The 23595-nt window shown below is 38.1% G+C and overlaps 1 protein-coding gene across 6 annotated transcripts in view; it reads right to left on the reverse strand.

The window, feature by feature from the left end:
* Positions 1–23595, reverse strand: part of gckr (glucokinase (hexokinase 4) regulator) — a 38405-nt gene that overhangs the window by 8031 nt on the left and 6779 nt on the right. For 3 of the 6 annotated variants that reach the window (XM_067456057.1, XM_067456058.1, XM_067456056.1), the window contains exons 7-18: positions 21966–22019; positions 20286–20380; positions 19114–19279; positions 18880–18998; positions 18690–18788; positions 18440–18537; positions 18229–18344; positions 17891–17987; positions 17696–17793; positions 17236–17316; positions 5551–5700; positions 5155–5289 (exon numbers count right to left, since the gene is read on the reverse strand). In XM_067456057.1, coding sequence (XP_067312158.1) covers positions 5155–5289; positions 5551–5700; positions 17236–17316; positions 17696–17793; positions 17891–17987; positions 18229–18344; positions 18440–18537; positions 18690–18788; positions 18880–18998; positions 19114–19279; positions 20286–20380; positions 21966–22019 — 1308 coding nt within the window. Of the gene's footprint in view, positions 1–5154; positions 5290–5550; positions 5701–17235; positions 17317–17695; positions 17794–17890; positions 17988–18228; positions 18345–18439; positions 18538–18689; positions 18789–18879; positions 18999–19113; positions 19280–20077; positions 20184–20285; positions 20381–21965; positions 22020–23595 lie in introns of all 6 variants that reach the window. The other 3 variants (XM_067456059.1, XM_067456061.1, XM_067456060.1) reach the window with 3 other exon arrangements.

A 23595-nucleotide genomic window follows, 5' to 3' on the forward strand; every position in this document is an offset into this window, starting at 1 on the left:
TAACTTACCACATCCATGTCAACTTTAAAACCAGCGTACACAGTTTGTAATAACACAATAACCATTACATGTTGTTCATTATAAACGTGGGATTATGAATTGTATTGAGAACATCATACATAGAAAGCGTGCCGTAATTTAACGTTACCCTGTAAACTTTAGCTGCAAGTGTTTCAACTTCTTGTGGAGGGGCAGCACAAACATGAAGAGCTGGTACAGATCTTTATTCAGGAGCAGCTGAATTAAATGTTAAGATTTAGGAACATCAGAATGACTGCAGTGTTCATTATTACACCCAAGAACAGAACACTACAATCACCCAGCACCTCTACTTATACAATGGCGGACTGTGAAACCTATATGATGTCTATGTTTACGACGACAGCTTGAGCTCGCTCAGGGTGGGTCTGAGATGAAACGCAGCAGTCGTGGGAGGGGTGTCCGATCGTGTGACGTCACACATCGAACGGTTCGATTTGAGACAGGGGAAAACATAAGGAGATTTTAAACAAACACTTGATGGATTTTTTATCATTATAGGATGGTTGTGTACAGGCACTGCCAACACACATTTCCATACAATCAGCTTGTAAAAGTGCATGTACCATTATTTGACCCCTTTAAGTTATGTCTTATTGGTTGTTTGTAATTACCCTCACTGTATTGTATGTAGTTTCTCCAAGGCTGAAATGACTGATTAGGGGTGTCAACAATAATCGATTCGGCGATGCATCGCGATGCGGGGTATGAACAATTCAGCATTGATGCGGCAAAGTGCCATAATCGATTATGTCACTGTTTATTTTCTGGCGGATGATAAAGTTGTGAAGTTTCAAATACTTCCGGTTCCGGGAGAATAACAACAACAACAAGGAAGATGGCTGAGGCGGAGGGAGATGACCGCGATAGACGGGTTATTTAAAACGCTCTAACGCGCTAACGATCCGATGTGTAGGATTGTACGTATATATTTTTTGCACAATAATAAATTAATCTATAATGACGAAATATGCCGCAATTCACCTTTATTCCACAAGGTGGCAATGTCTGATACCCAATGATGAAGTGACGTTTCACTCATAGTTACCTCTGACAGAAAACGAAACAATAATTATAATCTGCAAAACTTGAAACGACTCAGTGATTTACTTCAGAGAGCAAGTACTAAACACAATCATATGTTAGTGTCACTGTCTCTTGATGATGGATGTGGTCAAGAAGCTGTCAGTGATCAAAATATTGATTTTGAAGACATTGAAAATGAGTTTGGAGAATATGCTGGAGATCGCGAATATGAGGCAGATGCTGAATATACTGGTAAACGAGCTCTGACGAGGTCATATGATGATGGTATTAAACATCTGCTCAAACTGAATCCTTCCAAGCTCCAAAAGGTAACGAAATAGGTTTTATTTTATTCTTCTGTAGCTGTTACTCTAAAATCAGGAGTTTTATATATTATCACGACAGGTAGAGGTCTATCCATGTTAAATATAGATCTGGGTCGCTAACGACCCGAATATGTAAGAATGTTTGGTGAAACAGTCATGATTTTAAGGGTTAATTGCATTTTATTTTATTTTATTTAATTACATTTAATTTTATTTAATAACTTTTATGTCAAAGATACAGGAGACACATAGCAGCCAATACAATCTGTTGTTTAATATCTGCTTTTATTGCCTCATGACTGATGAAAAATTTGCTTTGTGTGCAGTAGAATTTTGATGCATCACAATGCATCGTAGAATCGAATTGAATTGAATCGTTACCTGGTGAATCGTAATCGAATCGTGAAGGCAGTGCCAATGCACACCCCTACTGATTATGACTTCTATGTTTATATATACTGTCAGCGTTCGGTTCTGATCAGTTGAGAAAATATATACATAAAAAATGGTTCATACTTACAGGTTTTGATTATGAGGAGCAAGCTGGTCCAAATAAACTGGGTACTGACCCATCTTTCAAGTGCAAACTTTTTGCGAATCCTGCTTTTAAAGGTGTCATGAACTGGCTTTTTCTTAATACTATTGTCTGAGGTTGACTTATGACGTTTGCATGGTTTTTACATTCCTTCATAAAAAACATCATCACTAATAAGAATTAGTTTATTTTCTACACTGGTTTTTAGGCTCTCTCGAAAACACTGGGTTGCACTGAAGACTTAGAAGTAAACGCCCGCGGCTAGGATTTGATAAGATTTGCATATTTAATGAGCTTCAGCTCCCCTGTTACATGAGGGAGGGATTGTTTTTGAAAGCGGACGGAATAATTTTTTGACAGGGCTCAGTATCAAAACATATTTATCAAACAAACACAATGATTTATCTCTCATCCACCCATGATTGATTTTTTTTTTTTTTATCACTTGGTCCGCCCGAACGGTGGATATAAGCGTGAACCACACACGCGCACACCCATCAAACACAACGGAGATCCAGAAATGAATGCTATTTTACTATTTAAATGGGTCATATAATGGTACATGCACTTTTACAAGTTGATTGTATGGAAATGTGTTGACAGTGCCTGTGCACAACCATACTATACTGATAAAAAACCATCTAGTGGTTTTTTTTAATCTCCTTATACGTTTTCTCCTGTCTCACATCAAGCCGTTCGTTGTGTGACGTCACACGGTCGGACGCCCCTAATACGACTGAAGATTGACAGCAGCGTTTCACCACAGACCCACCCTGAGCGAGCTCAATTTGTCGTTGTCATCACAGTCCGCCATTGTTGATACGCTGGAGCAGAATGGCATCTAAGCGATTGTGGTGTTCTGTTCTTGGGTCTAATAATGAACACAATAGTCATTTTGATGTTCCTAAATCCAAACCACTGAAAAGTTTTGTTTTTGAAGGGAATATTACCCCGATCAACGTTACTGCTTTCATGTTTGTGCCGCGTGAAGCATTTCTCACCAGACCTGCTTTATAAACGAGGGTCAGTATAAAAGCAGGTTTTGCTAAGAAGCTTCTCCTAAAAAAATTATCGGTACCAACTATTCGTGTTCCTGCTGCACCTTTGTATCTCACTACGCTAACGTTAACCTGCCAGAACATACAAAGATAGAACAAAGTGACATTACGTTAACCAACCATTCATAAACGTCCAGCTCGCCGGGCCACCATCTTGTTCAGGGTTCAAATTAATACGGTTGCACAGATGTGTCCACAGAGACTTCTGTTGCCAATCTTTCTCCAAAATAAACTATTGTTAAAGGGTTAGTTCACCCAAAAATGAAAATTATTTCATTAATTACTCACCCTCATGTCGTTGGACACCTGTAACACCTTTGTTCATCTTCAGAACACAAATGAAGATATTTTTGTTGAAAGCTGATGGCTGAGAAAGGCTTCAAAAATGCCTCCATTGGGATTCAGTACATTCCCACTGACCCACTCACAAGACCCATAAAAGGCACTAAAGACTTCGTTACAAAGTCCATCTCACTACAGTGGCTGTACAATAATTTTACAATGAGACGAAAATAGTTATTGTGCGCACAAAAATCAAAATAACCATATAATCCACCAAATTATTGACGTGAACTCGACACATGCACGAGAATATGACGCAGCTCTGCCGTTCGAATCATAGCGAATTCATGACCCGGAAGAGGAGGAGCACCGCTATTGCTTGAGTTCACGTCCGAGACCTACACGGAAGACAATATCTTGGCAGATAAAGTCATTATTTTGATTTTTTTTTTGCGCACAAAAACTGTTCTCGCCGCTTGGTACAATTATTGTACAGCCACTGTAGTGAGATGGACTTTGTAACGAAATCTTTAGTGCCTTTTATGGGTCTTGTGAGTGGGTCAGTGGAAATGTACTGAATCCCAATGGAGGCATTTTTGAAGCCTTTCTCAGCCATCCGCTTTCAACAAAAATATCTTCATTTGTGTTCTGAAGATGAACGAAGGTGTTACAGGTGTCCAACCACATGAGGGTGAGTAATAATGAAATAATTTTCATTTTTGGGTGAACTAGCCCTTTAAGGGCGTGTGCGTGTGCGTGTGCGTGTGCGTGTGCGTAAAGCACCCTACAGAACAGATGGGCAAGGTGAGCAAAGCTCATTAGCATTAAAGCTGTATGCAATGGAATGGCTTGGTGAAAACAGAGCTGTTTTTTCCAGGTAAAATGAGTGTTTTCTTACAATACTAAGGAGAATTTTTAATTAAAGTATATTACAAACTTTTCATTTAGACACTAACGAATCATATTAATTTGCACAAATATGGCATTATATGACCCTTTTAAGATTCACCAGCCTGCCGACGTGCTTACCTTTTGGTAGCCCAGAAAACACACAGAAAACACATAGCCCCAGGACGTTGGGCTTTGCGAGCCCTGGGAGTCTGATCTCGCAATAAACCAAAAAATAAGGGATTCTCCAGCCGGTGACAGCGTGCTGGTATGTTCTGTTAGACACTTTACGTACACACAATCAATACGATCTGTAACGTAATGCAATAGCTACTATCGCATATAAAAATCATGTTTTACTCTCATAAGTGTGCTGCACCATTTCTGTTGTATCCAATATAGAAGGCACAGCATTGTGTTGTAATCTCAATCTATCTGCAAATCCAGTGTCGACCTGTGTTTTATTTATAAACGATTATTTTGCTATCTTCGGCGTGTTTATTGCTAGGTAATGTGATCAGTTTAGCTCCACAAGTCAGTGGGCGGAGCTACAGAAGAAGCGTACACATAGAGGCAGCGTTTCACCCTTCTAATAAGTCATTGATTTGAGAGCGTCGTTTTCTGGGCCTGATGTCTATAAAAGCTTTTCTTTTACTAACAAGGAAGCTTTCAGCTCTGAAACTTCAAGATTTGACATTCTTGAGGGCGGGTCAAGTTATTTGTGAAACGTGAGTGGACAACGTAAAACATAGGCCGTCATTATGCAAATGTCTTATCTAGTGCCGTAGAGCCGTCGGATTACAGACACCTCATTTGGGTGGTATATAACTTTACAATAACTTTATTATTTAAAACAGCTGCATGAAAGGGAATATAAAAAAACAAACATAATAGGGACACTTTAAAAGTAATTGCTATGTAACCTGACCATTATCTTTAATCTTTAAAACTTCAGTCTGTTCAGTCTTCAAATGTTCAAGATAAATAAACCAGTTCTTACTCGCTCCCGTCTGTTCGCCGCATCTGTGTGTGTGCGGACATCTGCTGATATCATGTCTTCAGTCAGTTCATCCGTACTGTAGATGGCTCTCAGAAGAGCACTCTCACACTCTGTTGTGAAGCTGCCTGTGAACCGCTGACAGTGATGGCATATAATTAAATCGACCATAAAGCTCACACAGGGGTCATAATACAGTTCCAGCTCAATTACTTTTCAAAACTGAAAGCTAAAATTAACCAGCTAAAAGATCTGAAGAAAATATGATTGGTGTTTGCGTATGCAAAATTCTTTGTTACAATGTCATGGTGTTGGCAAAGTACTTTCAATAGTTGCATGGCTTTCAATATATAGTTCCTTTAAGAGATCAGTACAGACAATTCATGACTAATACAATACCTGTAAGATGTTGATGGCTCTCCTGTATAACTTGCTGTTAGTTACTCTGAGATCTATCATGTAATTCATGTAGACTTTTCCCTTCAGTACATGAGCTCCTGTGCTGATCGCATTAAGACACAGTTTGGTTGAAAGCTCCCAGTGCTGTCTCTGTTAAATAAAAGAAGAAATCTTTACTTTATTAAACTTTTTCAGCTAGGTATTATAATATAAATATGACAAATAAATATTACTTATTAGGAGTGTAACGGTACATGTATTCATACAGAACCATTTCGATACAGGACTTCTGGTACGGTGCACATGTGTACCAAACAGTACCAAATGCAATATTTAACAGTTAACAATTGACTTGTTTTACATGCAGAACATTAACATCAATATCTGGGGATATGATTATACATTACAACTTACTGAAACGTATCATATGTCGTGTAATCGCTCAATCAGTTTTTAAACCACGGGAAGATGTCAATTAAACAGCCTGTAAACAATGTAACGTAGCATTACATTTACATTTACCTCAGGTTAGTCACTAAGTGTCCACAGCTGGTTAGTTCATTCGAGAAATTAACTCTTTTGCTAAATATATGCACTTTATTAGCATTTATATTCTTAACCTATTAGTGATGTCTTCATTATTTAAAGGTCCCATTCTTTGCGATTCCATCTTTCAGACTTTAGTTAGTGTGTAATGTTGCTGTTAGAGCATACATAATACCTGTAAAATTATAAAACTCAAAGTTCAATGCCAAGCGAGATATTTTATTTAACAGAAGTTCCCTTTCAAAGCCTACAGCGAACGGCCGGTTTGGACTACACCTCTGCACTTCCAGGTTTAATGACGCAACTAAAACCGTTTGTTGACGAACCCTCCGCCCACAAGAACACGCAAATTCGAGGGCGTTGTCCTTTTGCTCTCGCAGGTCGAGAATAGAAATCGTTTTTTTGTAGAGTGTGTTTGTCGCCATGCCATTGAAACGCTTTTATTTTCACCCCGGAGTCAAATCACCAGAGGTGGAAAGAGTAACAAAATATTCTACTCAAGTAAAAGTACTGTTACTTCAATGAAATTTTACTTAAGTATAAGTAAAATTACTGGTCTAAAAATTTACTCAAGTAAAAGTAAAAAGTAGCTCATTTAAAATGTACTCAGAGTAAAAGTTACTTTTTTAACAGTGGGGGTGGGGGACTCTCCCCTGTAGGGTTGTGATAGGATGAGATTTTCACGATATGACAACTATCTCAGAAAACATCAATTAAACATTTACTGTACCTATTATTAAATGATGGTTATTATCACTTGTTAAAATGATGTTAAATGAATGAAGAAGATTGGTCTTTTTTTATTTGGTTGAACAAATGCTTTATTATAACAAACTTAAAACCATTTGTTTATTTTGTTAATCAAAATTTCAATAAAACATGTCTAATAAACTAAATTCAATAAATTATTATGAATTAGATTAACAACTTATTTTTATCATTAATTCGTAAAAATGTTTAAGAATAATAGAGTCCATATGTAGTAGACGGAGCAGCTCATTCACAGAGAGAGAACAAGCAGATCATATATTCATATAGCATTCAATGTGTAACGAGTAGAAATATAGTGTGGCCCCTTTAAGAGCTGCGCGCGCTCCCTGAAAACGAGTTCTGCATCTTGTGTATGTGCGCACTGAGTTTTGAGCACCCATGTGTGGGGATTATTCTCTGTTTTTCTGTTGCTAACAGTCAGTTATTTTGTTTTATTGAGTAATGCTGTGGACGGAAATGGAGTTTGTGATCAGAGTTCAGCGGGAAATAAAGCGCGATCTGTTTGACGTCAATCGCCTCCGTGTTTGCATCCACTCCAGATATATTAAGTGAGCTATCCGCATTTTTCACCCGGACACAATGTTATGTTTAGCTCCAGGTAAGCATGAGGACAAGAAAGTTCCCAATTCTCAAGTGTTTATTCAGTCCACAAGCAGGACAAACAAAGCAACAGTGCCAGATGGTTACATGATTGACAGCAGGTGCAACAACCCTTCCATTCTTACTCTACACCTTTTATAGGTAACAACAGGTGAACTATAGCGCCATCTCCTGACATATACACAAACACAACATTCCCCCATTACTTAGAACTGTAAATTCCCCCCCAAAATACAAAGTTGGTGCAATAGGCAAAGCCAATACAATAGTTACATCAAATTCAATTAGTGTAAAAATATATATATATTTTTTTCTTTTTTTTTAAGTGACAAAATCGTGCAACCAACGTGGAGGGCGTTTTACTCGTGATGAAGATCTTTCAGGAACAGATGGAGAGGCAGTTTGAGTAGGCAAGTTCACAAGTTCATTTTTAGGCAACACAGTAGAGGAAGGGACAGACTGAAGAGGCAAGGACACTAATTCACTCTCACTGCCATCTTCCACAGGTGCACAAGCTGGAGACAGGTGAGACGCATGCCAAGTTTTCCCATCTGTCAACCGGTAAGTACATGGACCAAGTTGACGCACAATTTTCAAAGGCTTTGAGAATCTAGGATGTCCTTTAGGAACATGAACTGGAATTTTTATACGCACCCAATCTTCTGGTTTGAACTCAGGAGTACAAGCTCTTCGTTTGAGGTCTGTGTATGTTTTCATCTTCTTTTGGGACAATGCCACTTTCTGACTCACATCAGCATTCTTACAAATGATAGGAGGAGGAAGGACATTAAGGCGAGTGCGCATTTTCCTGCCACAGAGCAACTCAGAAGGAGACCGTCCAGTAACAGAATGGGGAGTAGCACGGTAAGTTTGAAGAAATGCTGTAACTGTTGATTTCCATGGCTTTCCAGACAGAATCGCTGATTGAATAGAACTCTTCAGTACTCTATGGAATCTTTCAATAGCTCCATTTGCAGCTGGATGATACAGTGACGTATGTAGATGTTGAATAGCTCTCTCTTTCAGAAATGCTGCAAACTCCACTGACTTAAATTGACATCCATTGTCAGATACAATGTAATGAGGATGTCCAAATCTGCTGAAGACTGATGTCAAGAAGTTGATCACATTTTTACTTGTGATTGAAGAAGTGAATGCTACTTCTGGCCACTTACTATGATAGTCAATTAATGTCATAATGTACCGACAATCCCAAGTAGCGGTTTCAAATGGGCCAACAATGTCAACAGCCACTTTTTCCCATGGCACAGATGGAAAAGGTACAGGTTGTAATGGTGCAACACGGAGAGTTGTAGTCTTATCAGAAGACAAGCAAACTTCACAATTCTTAATCTGCTCCTTAACCAAACAGTCAATACCAGGCCACCAATAAAGTTCACGAATGCGCTGCTTCGTACGCACTATTCCTTGATGACCTTCGTGAGCCAGACTCACCAAGACATGTCGTAATGAAACAGGAACAACCAGACGTGACCCTCTAAACACGTAGTCCTTTTGCACAGCAAGTTCATCACGTACTTGAAAATATGGACGTAAAACAACATCCACAGCCGCTGATGAAAAAGGCCATCCACGAACAATCTGAGCACGTAGCGCAGTCATTTCTGAGCATGAGGCAGAGGCAGAAGCAAATTCAGTTGGAGACACAGCAGACATTTCAGAAGACAGAAATGCAACAAACTCAGGCTCAGTATCAGAAAGATCCTCATCAGAAGCCGGCAAGGGTAGGCGAGAAAGATAATCAGCAACCTGGTTTTTAGAGCCTGGATAATAATTAACCTCATAGTTAAAACACAAGAGTCGCTCTGCCCAACGCGCTATCCTCATTCCAGCGCGGTCTGTACCTTTAGAGGAGAGAAGCACTGTCAAGGCCTGATGATCTGTACGTAGAAGAAATTTTCGACCCCAGAGGTAAGTTCTCCATTTTTCAACAGCCCAGACACATGCTAAAGCTTCCTTTTCAATCGTTGAATATTTTCGTTCAGAAGTAGACAAGGTTCTTGAAGCAAACGCAACAATACGCTCTGTGTTGTTTTCATGGATTTGAGAGAATACAGCACCTAGTCCATAATCTGATGCATCTGTTGAAACGACAGTGGGCAAGTTAGGGTCAAACAATGCTAAAGCAGGGCTTTGAAGCAATAACTCCTTTACAGTACTGAAACTCTTCTGAGCTTCATCTGACCAACTGAACTCAGAACCTTGTCTAATGCAAGCACGCAATGGTTCTACTACTGTGGCAAAATTTGGAATGAACTTATTGTACCATGACAACAATCCAAGAAGGGAACGGAGCTGATGTGCATCATTAGGAACAGGAGCATGAAGCATTGCACTAAGATGAGCCTCATCTGGGCAAATACCCTGTGCAGATACAGTATGACCAAGAAAGCGCAAACTGCTTTTGTTAAAGTGACACTTTGAATCATTCAACTGTAAGCCTGCATCATGTATACGCTGAATAACCACTTTAAGCATGTGATCATGTTCACTTTTTGTGTGTCCCCAGACAATAACGTCATCCAGATAATTAGCCACATTTGGCAACCCTTGCAGTACAGTTGCTAGCATTTTCTGAAATGCAGACGGAGCTGAGGCAAGGCCATAAGGTACTCGACAGAATCTGAATAACCCTTCATGGGTAATAAATGCAGTCAGATCACGGCTTTCTTCATGTAACAAAAGCTGGAAGTAAGCATTCTCTAAGTCAATTGTAGAAAAGACAGTTGCTCCACACAGCGTAGACATCATCTCCTCAATATGGGGCAACGGATAACAATCTGCAACAACAGCTTTGTTTGGTTCTCTCAGATCTACACACATACGAATGCCACCCGTCTTCTTCTGAACAACTACAATTGGAGAAATCCACTGCGAAGCATCCACTCGTTCAATAACACCCAGGTCAAGAAGACGTTGCAGTTCATCACTAACAGCATTTCGAACAGACAATGGTAACCTTCTGAGTTTCTGACGAACAGGTTTCACATCTGGAGAAATTTTTACCTTATGCACAAAACCTTTTGCACATCCTAGCTTGCCAACAGGCACAGAAGCAGAAAGTCGCATTACAGGGACTGAAGACTGAACATGTCCTGGAAGAATAGAAGAACCTTCAAACTTAAGATGCAATCCATTTATCAAATCCATTCCAAGAAGAGCTGTGCCACATTCAACAATGAATATTGACGTATTACAGTTCATATCATCTCTAGTAACAGTAACAGGTAGACAGCCAAGCACTGGTATTGGATCTCGTGAATACGTTACCAATTTAACAGCAGGAGGCAGCAAGACATCTTGCTTGAAGTGTTTTTCATACAAAGATTTTGGCAGAATAGAAACTGAAGATCCAGAATCCACAATCAATTCCACAGGTACAGAAGCTGATGCAGTCATGATAGTAGTAATGCACTTTATCTTATTAGACACTGAATCATGCATGTAAAGAATCTGAAGCTCAGGCAATTCAATCTCATGGACAGAACGTGTTTGCTGTGAACGACACACTCTGGAAAAATGTCCCACCTTTTGACAATTATTGCACTTTACAGAAACTGCAGGGCATCTGGGATCATTTGCAAGATGTCTGGTAGATCCACAGCGGTAACATGCACGAGTCAAGAGAGTAGCAGACGACTTTGAAGGCACAGCCAGAGGTTTCAAAGGTGATTGTCTTGTGTAACGATCAACAGCAGGCACACCAGTCACTTGTATTGCTTGAACAGGTTCTGAATTCAGATTGGAAAAAAGTTTAGCTTGTTCACCAACAGCCTCCATTTGCGTAGCAATCGTGATAGCCTTGTTAAGAGTCAAATCAGTCTCTAATAGCAGACGTTCTCTAATACGATGACTGTTTACATTCTCCACTAATTGATCTCGCAACATCTCATCATCATTAGATGCAAACTCACATGTGGCTGCCAGGTCCCGAAGAGAAGCAACATACTGCAAAATTGTTTCCCCTGAGGCTTGAATTCGTTTTCTGAATGCATGACGCTCAGCAACAACATTACGTCGAGGAATAAAGTGCAGTTTTAAAGTCTGAATAGCATCCTTCATTGTCTCTCCTTGATTTGGTAAAGTATAGAATAATCTCTGACCTTCTGTTCCTAGGCAATGAAGAAACAAAGCTCGCTTTCTTGCAACTGGCCATTCATCTCCTGATGCATTTATGACAAGTAAATAGTTCTCAAACATCTTCAACCAGACTTCAAAGGGAATAGACGGCTCACCCGGACATGGTAAGAATGGCGTAGGAAAAGAAGCAACTGCAGACATCTTTCATGTAGGACAGCAAAATCCTCGTCGCCAATTTGTTATGTTTAGCTCCAGGTAAGCATGAGGACAAGAAAGTTCCCAATTCTCAAGTGTTTATTCAGTCCACAAGCAGGACAAACAAAGCAACAGTGCCAGATGGTTACATGATTGACAGCAGGTGCAACAACCCTTCCATTCTTACTCTACACCTTTTATAGGTAACAACAGGTGAACTATAGCGCCATCTCCTGACATATACACAAACACAACACACAAGCGTTACAAATGTTGTGCTTTAATGTTCACAGACCATGTCGCGATTTGATTTATTTCTAAGGCCTACAGCTCTACATTCGAGTTTTTCGTTCATCCACCAGTTTGCGTGTATTACACCAAATCTACGTTATAATGTAAAGTTAATGTTCATGACTGGATTCCGTGATTCCCTCTGCGTCACAGAAATCAATCGGCCTTATAAACATACCTTTATTTGCACAGAGGGATGTGTGCCCGAACATGTTCTATGTGTTTCTTCATTTGCATCCACATTTTGTGCAAATTTGATATCCTCCAGGACAACACCACATTATTTTTTTCTATATCCAAAGTATTTCCATACTAGTCTGGAGTTCACGACGGCGTTTTGCTTTCACCTGGGTCTGCGTCACTGATGTCTGTCTTGTTCGTCTCCATCTGATATTTGCGCGCATGTTCTCTCCCGCGCCCTCTATTCAATATTAGTCATTTCCGGATCGCGGTCTTTTTCCTCCCCTCTTTGCACTAATGATTTATTTTTACTCAGAAACGGATGTGGTTTAAAATGTAGCGAAGTACAATACTTTAATCAAAATGTACTTAAGTAAAAGTAAAATTACAGATTTTTAAAACTACTTAAAAAAGTAGAAGTACACAGAAAAACTACTCAATTACAATAACGCGAGTAAATGTAATTCGTTACTTTCCACCTCTGCAAATCACCTTTGTTTTGCCTTCCCACGGACGCTGTACGTAGAGATCAATGAAACTATGTGCAGCACATTTTGCTGAGGACTGCTTCCTCAATCTCAATCAGTTTAATGCCGGTGTTGTGTAATATTCAGTTCCTGTGAAAACCTGTTCCAGTGGGTGGAGTAATCATGAATATTCATGATAGTTCCCGAGTTGTGGGCGTGGCCTTGATACAACGCAAACGAATGGAACTGAAAATATTCAGCACGCTCCTCAAATCAGGGGCGGAGCGGGGGGGTGGCTAATGGGGCTTAAGCCCCGAATGTTTTGTCAAAAGCCCCGAATCTTTTAGTAAAAAAAAAAAAAAAAAAAATCATTTTGTTCCATTTCCTCTCAGTCTTTCAGACTGGAGCGGCAAAAAATGAAACAAAAGCTCCTTTACCGTGTGTGTGCTGTGTGTGTGGCAGTCGGCAATGCGTCGCACACATAGACTGTCCCAAATTCCCCAGCTTGTTTGCCAATGCCAACTGCCAATAAAAACTAACGAAGAAGAATATACATCTTCTTCTTCGTCGTTGTCATCAGTGATTGGCGGGCTTTTGTATTTCACCGGCGTCGTCGTTAACTATAGTTAACATGGACACTACACATTTTTTTTAAAAGGAACACTAAACCTCACCGGCCAGAGAGAGATTCTGCGTCAGACGATAGTGTTACAGGTTTGTGAATCCGCTGTTGTAACACTTGAGTTACATGACTGTATTGCTATATATATATATATATAATTTGCAATATACACTAAATACAATTATTCTATTAGAATTTTCACCTTTTTCGGGTCTATGGACCTATAAAATCTAACAGGCTAGACATTTTAGACATTCTAACCTTCTACAACCTTCTATAACCTTCTTTCTATGTCAGATATGTTTTACATTTTTTTATCTGACAAGCATTCTTCAAAACATAGCTTTATAACAGGGTGGATCTTTAAGAGTGAGATTACATTTCAAAAACTACAAAAAAGGAAGGAGTGAGAGTTGAAGTTTACTTCAGTTTGTACAGTTGAATTGCAGCAGGAAAAATAGATTGCTTAATTTACGAAAATGGTCTCCACGGAATTTGGGGTCTTTTTTGGAAGTCGAGAGTATGTACTGAAGTAAGATGACTTCAGGGACAGTAAATTAAGTGTATTCTACAAGATAATCTAAAAATATTTTTAGTATATATTTTTTTCCTTTTCATGGTTTAGTTCTTGTGAAAGCTGATTACTTTGCACAGAGGACATGATGAAATTGAATGCATATATCAAAAAAGTTTGTAAAATACAAAATAGTATTTTTAATGTCTATGCTATATCTGTATAAGTGATAAAGAAGACCTAAATATTTAATTTAAGCCATTTCTTATAAATATGTGGCTTATTTTATAGAGAATATGAAAAGTAAATCATAGAGACAGAAAGTATAGCAGAAGGTGTAGCCTATATGTAAAGATTTTGCTTTGATAAAGCTTTAAAAATATGTGACAGAGTGGTACAAGTAAATTTACTATTCAAATTAAAATTAAAGCCTCAGAAATGAAATAAAAAAGCTATAAAGACATGAAAAAAATGTGTGTTAGCGTTGACGTGTAGGTTATTCGCTCATACATTGCTTTTAAATAAGATGAAACATCTGAATGTCTAATCAATCTTACACAACAACTCAGACGATGTATCACATTACACAAACTATTCAATTGTTCTAAAATTCTAAACAATTGCTTTTTAAAATGTCAACTGACTGTTGCAGTTAATGCCTAGTATTGTAACGTCATTATCTTTTTTTCGAAATAATCCATGAAACAGGTTGTGCCCACAACATGGGACATATCCCCTGCGTCTCAATCAGCTCCCTACTTCAGTCAGGGCACTGATCATGACATAAGTCAATGGGCTGACTCCCTGATCAGTGCCCTGACAACTGAACTAGGGAGCTGATTGAGACACACCCAACATGAATATTCATGAATACTCCACCCACTGGAACAGTTTTTCACAGGAACTGAATATTACACAACACCGGATTCGCAGAAAGATTATTCTTAAAGATGACGCAGTTCCCTCTTTGTCTGGAGAAGGCGTTGTTTATGGTGCACAACCGGTAAGTGTATTTTATTATTTAAGTCGGTCTGTTTAACAGTTTATGTAACTCATGACACAAAGTGCAACGATGTTTAGCTTTGTTAACTAACGTTAGATGGTAATTGAAACTTATACGAAAAACTTAGCATATAAAAGTGTAGTAATTTATTCAGACACCATCGATTGTTGGTGTTTGTAATGATCAGTTTAAACTTCTGAATAGACAGCTTACCATTCTGAAACATCCAGCAAAAGTCTTTCCTGAGCAGGTTGTAATCGATCCTCTTCGATATTCTCCGGGTCTGATTCCGGCTCAAAGTGATAAGGCAATATAGACATTTTTGCAATAACATTGAGCGCGTTATGGTAAGAGGCGGGACCTTTCCGGGCAACGTGTGCTAAGCTGCTGTCCAATCACAGCGCGGGAAGCGCTGGCCTAATCAGAACTAGTTACGTATTTCTGAAGGAGGGACGTCATAGAACAAGGAAATCATCAGGCCGTTTTTACGACAGAGGAAACAGCGGTATACAGATAAGTAAATTGTGTGAAAAATACTGTGGTTTTTTTACACACGAAACATGAACTCATGTTATATTGCACACTGTAAACATAATCAAAGCTTCGAAAACACGCGAAGAATGGGACCTTTGAATATAGGGTATGTTTAAATAGGAGTAAAAACATAATTTTATAATTAGATTTAGAAGTTAATGCAAAAACTGCCTTATGTGAAGTTTACACATTTGCATACTGTGTTATTTCAGTGTAATTTTTTTATATCTAAGAATAAATAGCAACAGAATTAGGCTAATTTGAGCTGTATTGTTATATTACATATATGTCATGTAAGGGCTTCCTATGTATTTGACACTTTACAGCATTAGCTGTAATTATCTGTTTTATCTTTTAGAATTAATTTAAGGACAGACACAATTTTTTTCAGTCAGTAAACCAGTTTATAAAGTTTTCTCTCCCCTGCTGTACCGAACCTGTACTGAAACGTGACTTCAAAACCGAGGCCAGAGATGGGCATAGATACATGGAAATGTATTTAAAATACAAATACAAAATACTGTGAGGAAAAATGTATTTAAATACAAATACAAAATACTGTGTGGAAAAATGTATTTAAATACAAATACAGTATTTTGTATTTTGAAAATACACCAAATACATGTGAAATTGGCAATTCAGTGAAGGTATCCATATCAGGCTGTAATCTATCTGGGCCTATTCTGAATGCCAAAAAGCATTTAGATGTGTGCAACTGCTTAGAAACTTTCGTTTTCAATTTGAATTTGAATTTCCTTTAGCGGCAGTTAAAATAACACAAATTACGTCAATAACTCATTCGCCCTCACTTCTTTTTCCACTCCAACATTCCAATTATTCCTGCCCACTAAAAGCTGCACAGATATATGTGCTTACCCCGATAGGCCTATCTATGTAAATGATTTAGAAAAAGTTCCATCGATTCACATTTTATATTATTGCTACGAATCTACGATATGTATTGTCATATGATATCACTCAACCCTAACATGCAGTAACGTTAATACTTCAAACACATTTGACAAGCTACTTTAATCAACAAGTAGAATTGACCATGACATCCTCACCTTATTCCAACAATTTTGTAAAGTTGCCGATCCAAGGCTGGGTTGTACTAGCCTAGAAATCTAGACGCACCTTAGCGGCAGCAAATCTAATCTGCCACGAGTGCCGTCTAGCAACTCTCAATACACTTCTGAGCTGTAAAAACCAAACTCCGGTCGGGCCAATCACATCGTGTATAGAGTCGGTGGGCGGGGCTTAACATAATGACGGCAGAGTTGCGTTTGCATGCTTCTAGTAAACACAGACGCTGGCGAACGGCGTCTTTCGAATCAGCTTTGGCCGTGACTCTGGAAGACTTGGAGTTAAGCTTTTCTCCGCTTCACGTTGCTCTGGATGGTTGTAGCGCTATCCTATCGCGTGCAGAGGGAGTTTGAAAGAAAACCGTTTATCTGCCCCTCGGATTGAGCTGTCAATGGTGAGTTTCCAGACCAAACATCTTGATGTGGGTCTGGCTTGTCAGGCTAGGGTTGTACAGCTGCGGCTCACCTGAATGAATGTTGGGGGGAGGGGCGTGTCTGGTCTGAACTAGTAGATGCATGAAAACAGCTCCTGATAAAGAGGTTGCCTGGCTCAAAGTATTTTGAGTATTTTGAAAATACAAAAATACTCATCTTAAATGTATTTAAATACAAATTACATTCGATTTTTTCCAAAGGCTTTAAAATACAAAATACAAAATAGTATTTTGTATTTCAAATACGTATTTTAAATACATGTATTTGAAATACTGCCCATCCCTGACCGAGGCATGTACCGAACTGTCAGTTTTGTGTACCGTTACACCCCTATTACTTACCATTACAGCTGAGTTCTCATTCTCTGAAGAAAAAGGCCATGTGATGTTCAGGACTGATTCAAACATGTTGCAAACTCCTTCCTACAATATAGTAAAAAATAAAGTTTTCGCAAAATATTAGTTGTTTTAATGCCCTTTGCAAAATATTGCACCATTTCTTGTTTTTCATCTTAAGAAAGATCTTTCTTTCTCCTCCTATTGCATGAGAACTGTGTCATCTCTATGGAAATATAATAAATACTTTGTTTGATAAACTAAAATCTGTTTATTGTAAAATCCTACTGATATGTCACTTGCATAATATTACTATTCTATATTCAAACTGAAGAATAAAATGCTAAGTCAATGCAAAATTTTTTTTATCTGATTACATAAACAGCCTTATATATTTGTAAGACATGGAAGGGAAATTTATTCAGAAGTGCTACAGGCAAAAATCCAGATTACTGATTTTACTCACAGGAAAGGTGAATTTCTCAAGGTCATGAGCAATCGCATGCAAATTAGATGTCTTTTGCCTCAGTTGATTGACCAGCGCCTTCACCTCATGTAGGTCATCTCGAAAGAAAGACATTAAAAATATATTTAAAGCATATTCCAACATTGACCGTATTGTCAAATGCATTTAAATCATAATAAATTCATGTTTTCTCACCATTCACTGTAAACAGAAATAAGATCATGTCATGTGGACTCAGGCTAGGTAAGATGGTGTCCACAAAATCCTTGTGACTAATTATGAATTCTGGCCCCTAAAAATAGTTGTTTGATATTAATAGTTGTCAGTAAATATTAGAATGAATATTCAGATAAATACATTATATTACCACAGTGTTCGATTACTGCAATTGTTTCATATTCAAAAAGAATACAGTAGTTTTGCGTATATGCATACAGGTTTGAAAGGACATGAGGATGAGTAAATTATGACAAAATTTACATTTTTGCACAATCTATGGCTTTAAGTTGTTAAATCAATTGCTTTGAGCTCACCAAAGATGACAGATCTCCTTCGTTGTTTTTCATTTCGCTGAAACCATTGTTGATGAAACCTCTGATGTCCCCAAAATCTGGACAAAATTTTTTTTTTGAAACATTTGAAAGTGTACCTGCACTGAAAGTTTCAATTAGCTCATTTGACAAATGGATAAATTAATAATCAATATGAAACAACGTATTATGTAATAAAATGACTGAACAGCACCTGCTCCATATGTTGGGATACATTCACTGGCATCAGTCATTCCTATAATACCAAGAGTTTGCCATCCAAAATAGTACACATGTGCTTTCAACTTAAGGCTGTTGAAACATTTACAGAAATCCACCATGAGTCAGCCTTTAATTATGATGAATATAAATGGTTTATTAATATAAATTATCCACCTTTTACTATATAGTACAGCCTATTCATGGGAAAACTCCATTAGGAAGCAGTGAAATGTTGGTTGTACCTCTCTCCTGCTCTGTGAATAAGTGCTGCCAATTCATCACCGTGGCAGTAAGTAGTTTCATAAACCATCTCACTCGCTGTGATCCAGGAAGACATGCATCTGAATGAAACATTTAATTACAGTAGATTAAGTTTAATAAGATTTATGTAGCCTATGTATGTATATGTAACAACTGAAATTGAAAACATACTCAGGTGTCATCATCTTGTCTGTAAATGCAGCTTCATGTCCAGCCAAAAGCACAGTTTCCAGAATGATTTTAGTTGCGCTGCCTCCTTTCATCCTGGACGATCCACTGATGGCCTCAGCCTAAGGAGAGACCAAAAGTTCTTCAACTACAGCAACTATGACAGGCGGACACTCCTTAAAGGATTAGTTCACTTAAAAGTGGAAAAAAATGAACATTTCCTGATATTTTACTCACCCCATCTCCTCCAAGATGCTCATGTTTTTCTTTGTTCAGTCGAAAAGAACTCCTCACCGTATTTCCATGGCAACCAAAATGTTGACGGTCCAAATCAATGCAGTTTCTCATATTGCACTGCTTTGGGATGTGCCACTGGTTGCACAATCTCGGCGAAACGGTCCCGCTAGATGTAGGCGGAAGTACCGGCCCGTTACAAAGCCCATGCGAAGACTAATACAAACACTTTAGCCCCTCCAAAAAAGGTACAGCTATAATGTCATGTGATTTTGTAGTTGAAAATTAGGTGTTTTTTGGTAAAGGCCGTTAGTATTAGTCCTCACATGTTCACTTGGGGCAGTACTTCCGCACTTTTTCCACTTTAAAAAAAAAAAATAGCCGATCAACCCTATGGAAGCCCGATTCCGGATTCCGCCACTATAAAATTAAAAAGAGAAATTGGGAATTTTTATCTCAGAATTCTTACTTTTTTTCTCACAATTGCATGATATAAAGTCCGAATTCTGAGGTATAGTCACAATTCTGACCTTTTTTCGCACAATTGTGAGATTATGTCTCAGAATTCTGACTTTATAGCTTGCAACTGTGAGCAAAAAGTCGCAATTACTCTTTTTTTTTTTCTTTTTTTTTTGACCGAAACTATTCGTGGATCGTGCAGAGCCTGTGTAGCCCTTTGAAGCTGTTTGAAACTGCACTGATTTGAAACAGCATTGATTTGGACCTTCAACATTTTAGTTGCAATGTAAGTCTATAATGTGGAGAAAAATGTTGAAATGTTTTCCTCAAAAAACGTTACTGTTTTTGACTGAATAAAGAAAGACATGAACATTTTGAATGAGATGGGGGTGAGTAAAATATCAGGAAATGTTCATTTTGAAGTGAATCCTTTACACAGCAGTAATAACATTGATGTTTCTTGTTTATGTGTTCATTTAAATAATTATGTCAATGCAATTTCTCATACCCCCAATACAGGATTTATCACGAATGCTTTTTTATGACTCTGCTCTGCAGCCATCCTTTCGGCAACATCTTTAAAATGAAATGAACAGCCCTGCATTTGCTCACTCCTGTCAGGATGGCAAGTTTAGCAATCTGTTGTTGCTATCGATTAAAAAAGTTTGTTTTTGCAATACAGACAGAGGCATTGTTCTTTTCTACATTAGCCTTACCTTGCCATATGCACAGGATTGAATCCCAGAAGCACTGGGGTGAAGATGTCTAAGTGGTTCAGACAAAAATCCAGTTGCCCAGCAACAAATGGTGCCTTTGAAACAGAACAACATCATGAAGCACGCTCACAGGTTACCTGCAGGGGGCTTTGATATGAGCATGCATTATATAGGGTTGGGTATCATTTTATTAACCATTCAGATTCTGATTCTGCTTATCAATTAACTCCAACCCGCAGTTGCCTTTTTAAAAAAAAGCTCAACAAAACAATTAGCCTGATATAAATTTCAGCAGTAAGTAAACACTCAGTAATTAAAATACAAATTAACAAATATACAAATGAAATAAAGTGTTTTAAGATTTTCAGGTAGGTCTAGTACAGACACTGTAGGATATAAAATAACACTGCACTTTATAATTAAAATATACATTACAAATATAGTTACAAAAGCAGTAAAGGACAGTGAGTGATTTTTTTTTTTAAATTAACTTTAATTACACAGATGGCTGCAGGATTATTAGGCTGCAGTCACTTTAGTAAAAAAAAGACTTTATTCTTTAAAGCGCACTTTAACTGAAATATCTTCCCTCCCATCTTCCCATCTTCCCTATCCCTCCCTCTTGCAGCATCATCTCTTCTCTTTTATAATGGTGTGTTAATTGGCACAAGTGTGGAACAACCTGTCACTCACATGCACTCTAAAAAATGCTGGGTTAAAAACAACCCAAGTTGGGTTGAAAATGGACAAACCCAGAAATTTGGTTGTTTGAACCCAGTGAATGGACCCATTCAAACAACCCAATTTCTGGGTTTGTCCATTTTCAAACCAACTTGGGTTGTTTTTAACCCAGCATTTTTTTAGAGTGAGATCAATTAATAGTCCCCTTATTATTTTCTTGTTTAAGAAGCTGTATCAGGCACAAAAACACATTTTTGATCGTCCTTTGCCAGAAGGACAGGAGCATTCTCTCCTCGAGGTGGAAGCGCTCCACTGTACCTGGGTGGGGGGTGCCTGAAGAAAGGTGAGTTAAGTGTCGGTATTTTTTAACATAATGTTAAAAGTGGCCGTCAGAGAGGGAACAGAGATATTTCCAGGCAGCAGTTTTGTCTTCTGCCGCTTTAAAAGCTCGAGTCCTTAAAGGGTTAATAAGAAGATACTTTATAAAGACCATTACGCGTATAAACACAGTAGCCATCTTGGACAACAGTCTCGACAAGTCGAGCCACGAACGCTTGTCGAACTGAGCTGATCGATAGGAATTAAGTTTGTGAAATCGAATTACATGGACATGCACGAATTATAATCAGTTTATTAGAATATATGGTTGACTAACTACAAGGGAAGAAGGTGTCCCATATCAGATTCCAAATCACAGTTGGAGGTGAGGGTTAGTAATTAATGACTGAATTTTCATTTTTCGTGAACTAACCCTTTGAAAGCAGTATGGATTCTGATTGGCTGTCATTGTTTTTCATCAGTTGGAAAAAATCGTTCTGAAAGTGATTTCAAATATATTGTTTCTATTTGCCGACACTGCGTTATCATTATTGTTATTGTGTGGACTTTTAGAAGTATGTCTATTGTAATAGTTATCGCTCTTGGTGTTGTCATGATGACTATTCTTTTTTTTTTTTTTACTACTAAATGGAATGTGTTTTGAAAAAACAGACATCATACCGACATGCCACAGGATATTCCAAAGAACAGCACGTGCTTCTTTCCCGCACAAACCTGTTATTAGAAAAAGAAAACAGGACATAGTGAAAAGTTAAGTAGCCTATGTTTTATCATGTCATTGTTTATCCATAATATATGAATGTTGTTTTTGTAAAGGCATGGATCACTTTCATTATTCAAATATAAATTATTTAATAAATTAATTGGTATATTTTTTCAAATTATTAAACAAAAATTTAGTAAAATGTATGTACCTCTTTTCTAATCGAGTAGACATATTTTCAACTAAAAGATGCTGATGAACAGGTGAAAACAAATTAAGACTTTTATTGGAGGGACTTGGGTTGAGCAAGCAACACCCTAGCAAAGTTTCTCATTCGCTTTGGTGCCTTTTTTTTTAATCATCCTTAATGTTTGCAGAGAAGTATTTGCATTTCTCAAAACACTTTGTATAAACCGCACCACGCAATGGATTACCTGCAAAATCCTGTAACTTACTCAAAATCTAAAAGTAAGGATGTCAACGATCATATCAGTGCCATCAGAATGAAAAGTCCTTGTGTCATTGTTCACAATATAGTCAAAATGCTTAGTCATGTTGTCAATATAACAATGCACTCTGTTAGTATTACCTGATGTAAAAGTACACATTTACACATTACTGTATGTGGGATACTGATTGAAAGAGATTGGGTAGGATTTACAGTTACACTTTTACTAGTTGTCTGACAAAAAACAACAACATTACAATGTCATTGTGGTATAGAAAAGAAAAAGAAATAGGGGCACAAAAGGCGAAAACCGAAAATGCTCAGTTTTAAAGGCAAACACAGGCAACACCCCTTAGGCAGAGCTTTGCTTTTGCATGCAGCACTGTATGAGGAATTGCAGTGCAGTCTATCTCCTGACATGCCAGTCTGTCTGGCCACAAGATTATCATCTATGTACTGTACATCACAACGAATATCCCTTTGCAATGCAATGTGGGATTTGTTTGCAATAAAAAAATATTTTGGAATGTCTTATTCAACCTATGATGTCCTGACCTGACAGGCTACATCCATGGCAGGTTCATGTTGCTAGCGATCATAGACCAGGGCTATTCAAATCTTGCCCTGCATGGAGGGCCAATGACTGAGTTTAGCTGCAACCCTGATCAAACACACCCACCTGTGATTTTCCAACCCGTTCTCACTCCCAAGGCGTCAAAATCCGAAGCATGGTCAAGTGCCTTCCGCGTCACAATTAAGACGCTAAAGGTGCCCCTGGGCGTCATTTTGCGACGCGCTGGGTGCTCCATTCATTACAATGATAAACCTTTGGCGTCATAAACAGACGCATTTAATTATTTGCGTTTATAAAAGCAGACATGATTTTATTAATATTTAAAGGCTACTTTCATATTTTGGAGCAACTAACTCCACTCCTACCCTAAACCTACCCATATCTAAACAATATAAAACACATAACAGGCAAATAAATGTACAGTCACAGGTATTTATTGCAAAAACTGACCAAAGCAGTATAAAAGTATTAACTCATGTTGCATTCCAAGTCTTCTGAAGTCATACGATATCTTCATGTGAAGAACAGAGTCGATCTTGATGTTTTAATCGCTGAAATGATGATC

Source organism: Pseudorasbora parva, chromosome 10, assembly GCF_024679245.1.
Source record: "Pseudorasbora parva isolate DD20220531a chromosome 10, ASM2467924v1, whole genome shotgun sequence".
NCBI classification, from domain to species: domain Eukaryota; kingdom Metazoa; phylum Chordata; class Actinopteri; order Cypriniformes; family Gobionidae; genus Pseudorasbora; species Pseudorasbora parva.